This window comes from Chanos chanos, chromosome 16, assembly GCF_902362185.1.
Source record: "Chanos chanos chromosome 16, fChaCha1.1, whole genome shotgun sequence".
NCBI lineage: Eukaryota > Metazoa > Chordata > Actinopteri > Gonorynchiformes > Chanidae > Chanos > Chanos chanos.
In genome coordinates, this window is record NC_044510.1 from 85,241 (window position 1) to 97,500 (window position 12,260).

At 41.5% G+C, this 12,260-nt stretch overlaps 1 protein-coding gene across 2 annotated transcripts in view; it reads left to right on the forward strand.

The window, feature by feature from the left end:
- galnt10 (UDP-N-acetyl-alpha-D-galactosamine:polypeptide N-acetylgalactosaminyltransferase 10 (GalNAc-T10)) overlaps nucleotides 1–12,260 on the forward strand; it is a 33,394-nt gene that overhangs the window by 15,155 nt on the left and 5,979 nt on the right. For both annotated transcript variants that reach the window (XM_030793454.1, XM_030793453.1), the window contains exons 5-11: nucleotides 1,231–1,416; nucleotides 1,781–1,964; nucleotides 2,858–2,975; nucleotides 3,525–3,632; nucleotides 11,138–11,359; nucleotides 11,575–11,691; nucleotides 12,042–12,191. In XM_030793454.1, coding sequence (XP_030649314.1) covers nucleotides 1,231–1,416; nucleotides 1,781–1,964; nucleotides 2,858–2,975; nucleotides 3,525–3,632; nucleotides 11,138–11,359; nucleotides 11,575–11,691; nucleotides 12,042–12,191 — 1,085 coding nt within the window. The remainder of the gene's footprint in view (nucleotides 1–1,230; nucleotides 1,417–1,780; nucleotides 1,965–2,857; nucleotides 2,976–3,524; nucleotides 3,633–11,137; nucleotides 11,360–11,574; nucleotides 11,692–12,041; nucleotides 12,192–12,260) is intronic.

Here is a 12,260-nt window from a genome sequence, read left to right on the forward strand (position 1 = left end):
TCGTAATATTACAACGTTATTCTCGAAATCTCAAGAATTTTTTTTCCCTCAGTGTGGCCTTACTACTCCACTGTAATTTCCAAGGCTACCTGCAATATCTGCAAAGCCAATGTTTTAAGGAGCGGTAGCACTGCAAAATATAATACAACCAACTTAATGAAGCACCTCCAGAAATCATTAAAACTTCCTAAAGCATTAAGTCAAAAATAAAGATAAATAAAGACAGCTGCTGAATGCTTGGAGTCACAGAGAAGACAGCCTACAGTAGACTTGGAGGTCAACATATCATGCCAAAGAACACAACCAGTTCAACCAAACAAAAAAGGGGACGATTCGAAGAAGCAGTTGACTTTGACGGTTGCATTGCAAAGACGCAAGAAGCTTTAAGTTTGTTTGCACTAGTTTGTGACTTAATTGTGAGTTAATGTTTACATTTTGTTCTCATTTGATACAGTTGTATTGTTTTATACTGGAATTTTAATTCATGGCCAATTTGTAGATGCATGAAAAATTGCTAGTGCACGAATATTTATTATTTTAATAATAAATAACAATTCAGTACATTTTTATATATATATATATATACACACACTCTCACACACACACACGCATATATATATATGTATATATATGTGTGTTTGTGTGTGTGTGTGTGTATATATGTGTGTATATATGTGTGTGTATATATATATATATATATATATATATATATATATATATATGTGTGTGTGTGTGTTACTTTTGTTTTACAAAGTTAGGAAAACAATGTTTAAGTCAAGCCTGATGTTGCCTTACACATAAAAGAATGATCCCAGTCTCGTCCACACAGCGAGGCATACAGCTTATTAATTAAACACTGGTATAGGATCAGAACTCAGTATTGGCTGATACTCAGAGCCCAGGCACTGGTATCGGTATCAGGCCTGAAACAGTTGGATCGGTGCATCCCTAGATGTGACTGATGTCCCCATCCTGCTGTTTGTGTCTGATAATGCAGAAGGTATTAATTCAGACCCTTGAGTTTGATTAAATATAATAACACTTTTTTTTTCTTATGCCAAAATATCTGGATAATACCCTGGCTTTGCCATGTATGCTGTAATATTGAACAGTAACTTGTGCATTGTGCAGTAACTAATTGATTATTTGCATTATTTGTTTCTATTACTAGTGCTCACATGTCTCTTCCTTTTTAAGTCTAATTTTTTGTGGTTCTTCTGTTTATCTTAGAGCATCTGAAGGCCCCCTTAGAAGATTACATGGTGCGCATGCCAAAGGTACGGATTCTGCGCACAAAGAAAAGGGAGGGTTTGATTAGGACCCGGCTGCTAGGCGCTCTGGCTGCTAAGGGGGAGGTCATCACCTTCCTGGACTCACACTGTGAGGCTAATGTCAACTGGTTGCCTCCTCTGCTCGGTAAGACCATCATTGTTTAAAATGCTCCATGCCATTCTTCATATTCAACTTCTCATTTGATACTCAGTTCATCTGATACTCAGTTTCAGTGAGAACTGTCCAATTCTACTCGAACTGAATCAAACACTCTCAAACCTTTTCTTTGAAGGGGGGTGAACCACAGTCATCAGACTGACTGATGTAACAGCATTGAAACTGGTGTTTACATAGCTGAATGAAACATCAGTACACAACATTGACATTGGACGTTTAGATGCCAGTAACTTTGTCTTGCTGAGAAATGTTGTCTGTCTAGACGAGGCTTCAGGTGAGGCATAGCCTTAGAGTGAAGTCAATCCCTTTTTGTTGCTCTGAACTCTTTTAGACCGCATCGCCCAGAACCGCAAAACGATTGTGTGCCCTATGATTGACGTGATTGACCATGATAACTTTGGTTATGAGACCCAGGCAGGAGATGCTATGCGTGGGGCCTTTGACTGGGAGATGTACTACAAACGCATCCCTATCCCAGCAGAGCTGATGAAAGAGGATCCGAGTGAACCGTTTGAGTAAGTTCTTACCGAGCACAGCTCAGTGTGGATCAGCATCTCAAATACACAACACAGAAACTCAGATTCATGTTTGTGCTGACATATTTCCTGCATATTTGTATTTGTTTACTGTATATGATGAGAGTATGGAAGTCCTTTTTAATTTAATATGATTGCAATAGGAAAGCAGTCAGAGTTAATACATGTGTAGTATTTTATGTATATGTGTATAACTGTGTAAGTGTGTATCTGGCCAGATTTAAAAGAGCTGAGGAATTGATTAGCCAAACAGGAATGAATATCTAGTCGTTTTTTAACTGCAGTAGGAGCACGGAACAGTAACACCCAGTGGAAAGAATGGAGGATAGTGGAACAATGGGAATAATGGAGACCATTCCTGTCCAAAGACACTGTTTTTTGGACTCTTAACTCCCCCAAGTAGTGGCAGGTCTTCTCATCTCACTTGATATATTTTTTTTTGCAATTCACGAAGATGAGCTTTACTTTGAGGGAAGAATTATTAATGTGGAATGTAACATTTATATCTAGAACTGCTTTTGGGGAAAATGTTATGAGAAGATCACACAGACACAGGCTCTTCAACATGTATGTGTATTTAAAAAAGTCAAGTGTATTATGATTTAGAATGAAGAAATAACAATTAAGAAACATATTTTAGAGGAATAACATACATTGCTGTAACCTTCTTCATCTTAATCATCTCAATGTTTAGTTTACATTTCTGATATGCAGGTCACCATGGCTCTATGGTACTGAATATCCCCCAGTGCCATGGGTTCTCAGGCTTATGTTTCGCTTTGTGTAATTACGCTTGTATAATTTCATTTCAGTGCAACATTAGTGTGATTATTATTACCTCTGAAAATCTTTATACATCATTGCTGTTGTAGATCTCCCGTCATGGCAGGAGGGCTATTTGCGGTGGACAGGAAGTGGTTCTGGGAACTGGGAGGATATGACACAGGGCTGGAGATCTGGGGAGGGGAGCAGTATGAGATTTCATTTAAGGTGGTACAGTTGTTCATTTCCTGATTGTAAATTTCGTTAGTTGATTGGGAAAATAGATGGGTCACTGGTTTGATTCCCAGGACCAGCAGGAAAACATCTACGGCTGAAGTGCCCACTGCTCCTGTGCCTAGTGGTTGTGTGTGCTCACTACTGGTGTGTGTGCTCACTACTGGTGTGTGTGCTCACTACTGGTGTGTATGGATGGGTTAAATGCAGAGGTCAAATTTATTGCTGACTGTTCACAGCATGTGTGTGCAATCACAGAGATTTAATCTTTAAGCTTAATCTTAAAATGCTGAAAAATACTAAAAAATAGTAAAAAGAATTAGTAAATAAATAGTAAACAATAAAAACGTTGAATCGGTCGTGTGCAAAAGAGGAGAAATGTTGGTGGAACTGTTTTTTAAGTCTTAGACGAGACTTATATTTTTCTGTCTCTCTCTGAACGAATGCTGTTTGTTGTGCTCTACATAAGTGATATTATATCATTCTGACATATTTGAATGAAGGTGTCACTGTACATCCTGTATTATTTGCTTTTCCTCTCAGGTGTGGATGTGTGGGGGCCGAATGGAGGACATCCCTTGTTCCAGAGTGGGGCACATTTACAGGAAATATGTTCCCTACAAAGTCCCTGGCGGAGTCAGTCTGGCTAGAGTGAGTAGTATGATAAAAGTATTTACATCATAGTAGCTTTATTTTCAAAACACAAAACAACTGTCTCACAAAACACACAAGTATTCTCTCACACAGCTGTTATATGAAACATCAATCCACAAAATCATGCAGAAATATCACGCTGTTGTAATAACACTCCTCACCTGACAATTCCTACTGCTGTTTAGTTAACTCTCTCTCACTGCGCTTTACTTAACTCTCACTGCACTTTACTTAACTCTCACTGCACTTTACTTAACTATCTACGACTGCGCTTTAGTTAACTTGCACTGCGCTTTAGTTAACTTGCACTGCGCTTTAGTTAACTCTGTCTCCCACTGCGCTTTAGTTAACTCTCTCTCTCACTGCGCTTTAGTTAACTCTCTCTCTCACTGCGCTTTAGTTAACTCTCTCTCCCACTGCGCTTTAGTTAACTCTCTCTCACTGCGCTTTAGTTAACTCTCTCTCCCACTGCGCTTTAGTTAACTCTCTCTCTCACTGCGCTTTAGTTAACTCTCTCTCTCACTGCGCTTTAGTTAACTCTCTCTCTCACTGCGCTTTAGTTAACTCTCTCTCACTGCGCTTTAGTTAACTCTCTCTCTCACTGCGCTTTAGTTAACTCTCTCTCACTGCGCTTTAGTTAACTCTCTCTCTCACTGCGCTTTAGTTAACTCTCTCTCTCACTGTGCTTTAGTTAACTCTCTCACTGTGCTTTAGTTAACTCTCTCACTGTGCTTTAGTTAACTCTCTCTCACTGCGCTTTAGTTAACTCTCTCTCCCACTGCGCTTTAGTTAACTCTCTCTCACTGTGCTTTAGTTAACTCTCTCTCACTGCGCTTTCGTTAACTATCTCTCTCACTGTGCTTTAGTTAACTCTCTCTCCCACTGCGCTTTAGTTAACTCTCTCTCCCACTGCGCTTTAGTTCACTCTCTCTCACTGCGCTTTAGTTAACTCTCTCTCCCACTGCGCTTTCGTTAACTCTCTCTCCCACTGCGCTTTAGTTAACTCTCTCTCTCACTGCGCTTTAGTTAACTCTCTCTCCCACTACGCTTTCGTTAACTCTCTCTCTCACTGCGCTTTCGTTAACTCTCTCTCTCACTGCGCTTTAGTTAACTCTCTCTCTCACTGCGCTTTAGTTAACTCTCTCTCTCACTGCGCTTTAGTTAACTCTCTCTCCCACTGCGCTTTAGTTAACTCTCTCTCCCACTGCGCTTTAGTTAACTCTCTCTCTCACTTTCCTTTAGTTAACTCTCTCTCACTGCGCTTTAGTTAACTCTCTCTCTCACTGCGCTTTAGTTAATATTCTCTCACTGCGCTTTAGTTAACTCTCTCTCTCACTGCGCTTTAGTTAACTCTCTCTCTCACTGCGCTTTAGTTAACTCTCTCTCACTGTGCTTTAGTTAACTCTCTCTCACTGCGCTTTAGTTAACTCTCTGTCTCGCTGCGCTTTAGTTAACTGTCTCGCTGCGCTTTCGTTAACTATCTCTCTCACTGCGCTTTCGTTAACTCTCTCTCTCACTGCGCTTTAGTTAACTCTCTCTCACTGCGCTTTAGTTAACTCTCTCCCACTGCGCTTTAGTTAACTCTCTCTCTCACTGCGCTTTCGTTAACTCTCTCTCTCACTGTGCTTTAGTTAACTCTCTCTCACTGCGCTTTAGTTAACTCTCTCTCTCACTGCGCTTTCGTTAACTCTCTCTCTCACTGCGCTTTAGTTAACTCTCTCTCCCACTGCGCTTTAGTTAACTCTCTCTCCCACTGCGCTTTAGTTAACTCTCTCTCTCACTGCGCTTTAGTTAACTCTCTCTCACTGCGCTTTAGTTAACTCTCTCTCTCAATGCGCTTTAGTTAACTCTCTCCCTCACTGCGCTTTAGTTAACTCTCTCTCTCACTGCGCTTTAGTTAATATTCTCTCACTGCGCTTTAGTTAACTCTCTCTCTCACTGCGCTTTAGTTAACTCTCTCTCTCACTGCGCTTTAGTTAACTCTCTCTCTCACTGCGCTTTAGTTAATATTCTCTCACTGCGCTTTAGTTAACTCTCTCTCTCACTGCGCTTTAGTTAACTCTCTCTCACTGTGCATTAGTTAACTCTCTCTCCCACTTCGCTTTAGTTAACTCTCTCTCTCACTGTGCTTTAGTTAACTCTCTCTCCCACTGCGCTTTAGTTAACTCTCTCTCCCACTGCGCTTTAGTTAACTCTCTCTCCCACTGCGCTTTAGTTAACTCTCTCTCTCACTGTGCTTTAGTTAACTCTCTCTCACTGCGCTTCAGTTAACTCTCTCTCCCACTGCGCTTTAGTTAACTCTCTCTCCCACTGCGCTTTAGTTAACTCTCTCTCTCACTGCGCTTTAGTTAACTCTCTCTCACTGCGCTTTAGTTAACTCTCTCTCCCACTGCGCTTTAGTTAACTCTCTCTCCCACTGCGCTTTAGTTAACTCTCTCTCTCACTGCGCTTTAGTTAACTCTCTCTCTCACTGCGCTTTAGTTAACTCTCTCTCACTGCGCTTTAGTTAACTCTCTCTCTCACTGCGCTTTAGTTAATATTCTCTCACTGCGCTTTAGTTAACTCTCTCTCCCACTGCGCTTTAGTTAACTCTCTCTCTCACTGCGCTTTAGTTAACTCTCTCTCTCACTGCGCTTTAGTTAACTCTCTCTCTCACTGCGCTTTAGTTAACTCTCTCTCACTGCGCTTTAGTTAACTCTCTCTCTCACTGCGCTTTAGTTAACTCTCTCTCTCACTGCGCTTTAGTTAACTCTCTCTCCCACTGCGCTTTCGTTAACTCTCTCTCTCACTGCGCTTTAGTTAACTCTCTCTCCCACTGCGCTTTAGTTAACTCTCTCTCTCACTGCGCTTTAGTTAACTCTCTCCCCCACTACGCTTTAGTTAACTCTCTCTCTCACTGCGCTTTAGTTAACTCTCTCTCTCACTGCGCTTTAGTTAACTCTCTCTCCCACTGCGCTTTCGTTAACTCTCTCTCTCACTGCGCTTTAGTTAACTCTCTCTCTCACTGCGCTTTAGTTAACTCTCTCTCCCACTGCGCTTTAGTTAACTCTCTCTCTCACTGTGCTTTAGTTAACTCTCTCACTGCGCTTTAGTTAACTCTCTCTCCCGCTGCGCTTTAGTTAACTCTCTCTCCCACTGCGCTTTAGTTAACTCTCTCTCTCACTGCGCTTTCGTTAACTCTCTCTTTCACTGCGCTTTAGTTAACTCTCTCTCGCTGCGCTTTAGTTAACTGTCTCACTGCGCTTTAGTTAACTCTCTCTCTCACTGCGCTTTAGTTAACTCTCTCTCTCACTGCCCTTTAGTTAACTCTCTCTCTCACTGCGCTTTAGTTAACTCTCTCTCTCACTGCGCTTTCGTTAACTCTCTCTCTCACTGCGCTTTAGTTAACTCTCTCTCCCACTGCGCTTTAGTTAACTCTCTCTCCCACTGCGCTTTAGTTAACTCTCTCTCTCACTGCGCTTTAGTTAACTCTCTCTCCCACTGCGCTTTAGTTAACTCTCTCTCTCACTGCGCTTTAGTTAACTCTCTCTCTCACTGCGCTTTAGTTAACTCTCTCTCTCACTGCGCTTTAGTTAACTCTCTCTCTCACTGCGCTTTCGTTAACTCTCTCTCCCACTGCGCTTTAGTTAACTCTCTCTCTCACTGCGCTTTAGTTAACTCTCTCTTACTGTGCTTTAGTTAACTCTCTCTCACTGCGCTTTCGTTAACTCTCTGTCTCACTGCGCTTTAGTTAACTCTCTCTCTCACTGCGCTTTAGTTAACTCTCTCTCTCACTGCGCTTTCGTTAACTCTCTCTCTCACTGCGCTTTCGTTAACTCTCTCTCCCACTGCGCTTTCGTTAACTCTCTCTCCCACTGCGCTTTCGTTAACTCTCTCTCTCACTGCGCTTTAGTTAACTCTCTCTCTCACTGCGCTTTAGTTAACTCTCTCTCCCACTGCGCTTTCGTTAACTCTCTCTCACTGCGCTTTAGTTAACTCTCTCTCACTGTGCTTTAGTTAACTCTCTCCCACTGCGCTTTAGTTAACTCTCTCTCCCACTGCGCTTTAGTTAACTCTCTCTCACTGCGCTTTAGTTAACTCTCTCCCCCACTGCGCTTTCGTTAACTCTCTCTCCCACTGCGCTTTAGTTAACTCTCTCTCTCACTGCGCTTTAGTTAACTCTCTCTCTCACTGCGCTTTAGTTAACTCTCTCTCCCACTGCGCTTTAGTTAACTCTCTCTCTCACTGCGCTTTAGTTAACTCTCTCTCCCACTGCGCTTTAGTTAACTCTCTCTCCCACTGCGCTTTAGTTAGCTCTCTCTCTCACTGCGCTTTCGTTAACTCTCTCTCACTGTGCTTTAGTTAACTCTCTCTCACTGCGCTTTAGTTAACTCTCTCTCTCACTGCGCTTTCGTTAACTCTCTCTCTCACTGCGCTTTAGTTAACTCTCTCTCTCACTGCGCTTTCGTTAACTCTCTCTCTCACTGCGCTTTCGTTAACTCTCTCTCTCACTGCGCTTTAGTTAACTCTCTCTCACTGCGCTTTAGTTAACTCTCTCTCATCAAGTTAATCTTGTCCCTTTTAAATACTCTTCTGTAGATCTCTGCCCTAACCTTTGAACCTAATTTTGTTGAAAGGCAGAATATGAAGATGTTTGTGGAGCTGACTTTCTTGCATGATTTATATTATTTTGACTGGAGTAGAATAGCACTCACTGATGTTAGAATGGCCTTGACATTCTGAGTAAACATGCACCTATCTGTAAATGAATTAAAGGGCAGGATAGTCCCTGGTTCACGAGTTTACAAGCCCTGCATTATGAAGGAAATGCAGCCTAAGGTAAGGCAATAAACTTAGACACTAAGGCTGACTGGCCTCTTTTCGGACAGCTAATGTTCTCTTCTCTTCTGAGAGAAGCCAAGGCTGAGTTTTATCCCTCCGTAACAACACAGAATTTGAATAAGCCAAGGAAATTCTGTCGAACTGTTAAATCCTTATTTGTCTTTAACAATTAAACTAACATTGTTTCTTGTATAGTCAATAATGATGTGGCTGTATCAGATAAGACTGAAAAGCTGAAGCTGAACATTTTATCTTGTCTGGATTCTTATGTAATTCTCTCATCCCTTCTGTTGTTGAATCTATAAATGATGGCAATACTATTAGTGTTGGCTACAGTTTCAGTTTTGTCCTCTTCTCTTTTCCTGAGGTTTTCAAATGCCTAAAACAACTGAAACCTGGAAGTCTGACTGATCCAGATCCTTTGGAAGATTTCTCAAGATTTGCAGCAGATCTTTTAGCTGAGCCTATGACTCAATTTTCTATTCTTTCTCTAGCTACAAATGTGATCCCTACATGTCTTGAAGACTGCTTATGTCATGCCCTTCTAAAAGGAGGGACTCCAACAGTGCTTAATTACAGACCAGTCTCAAAACTCTCTGCATTAGCTGAATTGTGGGAATCCTTGGTTAGTGAACAGGTGAAACTTCGTAAACACTCTTTAGTGCTATCTAAATATCAGTCTGGTTTCAGAAAAAACACAGTAGTGTTACTGCACTCTTTAAAGTTGTAAATGACGTCATCGAAGCTTTAGATAATAAGCAACATTGTTTCTTTTTAGTGAGATGTGTTAAGATTTTGATGCCATGGATCAGGATATTTTGGTTCAGGGCCATGTTAACACAGTTGGCAGTGGCTTAGTTTGCCGACTATGTCACAGATAGGACACAGGCTGCCCAGCCCAGCTGGTAGGTCCTGCATCTGACCTACTAACAGTTTGAAAGGTGGTCCCTCAGGGTTCAGTTATGGGCCCACTCTTACTTACTATACATATTAGGGCTGCAGCTAACAACTATTTTGATAATCAGTTAATCTCTCGACTATGTCTTCGATTAATCAATGAATCAGATAAAACCACAAAACAAATTGTATTTCCATCATTTTATTCAAAAAACAAAATGTTTTTCCAAATTGACAGTATTAACACAAATAATAGACCTAAATGTATGTTATACACCATGTGCAAAAGATGCTCATTATTTTGAAATGGTGCACAAAAAACAGGTATTTATGACGTGGCTTAAACGGACCTGAGCTGTTAAAATAATAATAATAAACGAACGTTAGTTGTTCCGCTTCTGCTGTACCACTGATGTTATGCCAGCTAGTTAAATACACTTGTCGCAAAATTGAAGTAAATTTTACTTAATACGCCATTCAAGCTGGACCGCCAGCAAGCACGGGTTATTAGATACACGAGAAGAGCTACCTGCCGTGAGACGAACAATTGTTCACTTCAAAAAGCAACGCATTCCATGGGTGTAAATCAGGATCGAGCGATTCTACGATCAGACCTTTAAGGGGACTCAGCCCCTAATGAGAATGCATTGCAAAAGTGTTGCTACTCTTCAAGACATCAGCTTAGCCACTGGTATAGAATTTTGCTGTAGGGACATTCTAGGTGGACACTGTTATTTGGCTGTTTTTATGTACCTAACATGTGAGGTCTCTATTTGAAATGAGATGTAAATCTCAATGGTTCTAACCTGATTAAATTAAGATTAATAAGAAATGATAAATTAAAGCAAAATTCTCTCATCCACTTTATTGATGTCAGAGATTAAATGCCATCTAGTGCTGAAAGATCAATGAGTATGGACTTGATATCTGCTCTTCAGAGTGTCAGTGTGTACTCTGTAAAATGTAAATCTTTCAAAATGTTATGAAAAAAAAAGAAGAAAATGTCGGCCATTCAGCAGGCCCTACTGCCCATTTCTATAATAATTAATTATAACTCCTCTAACCGTAAAGCACAGAAGAGGTCCTGTAAGTCAGCACAGCTCAAAACAAGAGCGAGTCACTGCCCTGACAGTCAGTCCTGAGATTTCATTTAAAAGATATAAGATTTTTTTCACCCCAAAACTACACTTTAGTAAGGAAGAAAAGGGAGCTTTCGGAGAATTTGCCTGACCCGTTTAAAGGTTTCCACGCTGTCAAAACTTTTTTTTCTCATGGACATTTTTTACAGTGTGTGAAATAAGCACTCTCTCTATACGTCATGTTTAGATATGAAGTCCTCATTTTGTTGCCCTGTTCTTGTCCACTTTTCTAAGGTTTGTATGGTTTTAAAAAATGTGGTATTGTCCAAAACCTTGCAGTCTTCTGAACAGGCAGCTGGACTCTGAGTTAAAGTGACGGTATCAATGAGTCACACCACCTTTTAACCTACCATTAAACCTGTCTTAAACTGAGCTTATGAAATCCTCAAGAGTTTACTTAATGAATGTCCAGAGTCTCTGTCACTTCACTAATGAACTTACGCATCAGAGGTTGTCAGATTATACTGAAATACACACCTTTTTGGATGAATGAGGCCTGTGATAATGAATAGATGGTTTCCAGATGAACTGGTGTTATAGACCAAAACTGTAACATGACAGTGTGTATAAAGTTAACTTCAGTGAGATCAGGTACCTCACAGCATTGTAATCAGTTCTCTGTCTCTCATTCTCATTCTCATGCAGAACCTGAAGCGTGTGGCTGAGGTGTGGATGGATGAGTACGCTGAGCATGTTTATCAGCGTCGGCCGGATTACCGCCATCTCTCTGCAGGGGACGTGACCCTGCAGAAGGATCTGAGGAGACGTCTGAACTGCAAGACTTTCAAATGGTTCATGACAGAGGTGGCCTGGGACCTGCCCAAACACTACCCACCTGTGGAGCCCCCAGCAGCAGCCTGGGGAGAGGTAGGTCTCAAAACTCGTGTGTGTGTGTGTGTGTGCGTGTGTACACACACACACACACATTTATTTATTTATTTATTTATTTATTTCCCCACATAACCAGCAAATATGTATTCTGATATTACTTTGGAGCTAGAGCTCACTCACTTTCAGAGTGGGAGTGCACTTATACCTGCAACTGCAAGTGGCATATGATTTTGTGTGTGTTTGCGTGTAAGATTCGAAATGTCGGCAGTGGAATGTGCATGGAGAGTAAACACTTTGCCTCTGGTTCACCCATTCGGCTGGAGACATGTTTGAAAGGGCAGGAGGAAGCTGGATGGGGCCATGGACAGGTGAATCCTTTAAAACCCATAATGCCAGTTACATTCAGTGCCATAACCAAACGCCACCTTGAGACTCTATAAGCCGTTTATCATAAATGGAATCTCTGTCTCTGTAGTCTGATTTACACCACTCAACACAGTAACAGTGCTGTGATGTACTGATGGCTGGTAGAGGACAGTTTAAGTGAAATATAATGAAGATGGTCATAGCTCATGTATCACCTTTTCTGCACTGGAGGCTTCAGGACTTATCAGTGCAGCACAGTGCACATGTATTTTGCCCTTAACATTAAACTGAACCAACATATTAGAGGACTCACGGAGGAGTCATAGAGAATTCCGGTGCTTTCCCGCCACAGGTCTTTACATTCGGCTGGAGGGAGGACATCCGGGTTGGTGACCCCCTGCACACTAAGAAGGTCTGTTTTGATGCCATCTCAAACAATAGCCCTGTGACACTATATGACTGCCATGGCATGAAGGGGAACCAGCTGTGGCGTTACAGAGAGGTACGACACACACACACACACACACACACACACACATTGTGTTATTTGTAGGTTATTGTAAGCCGGGTT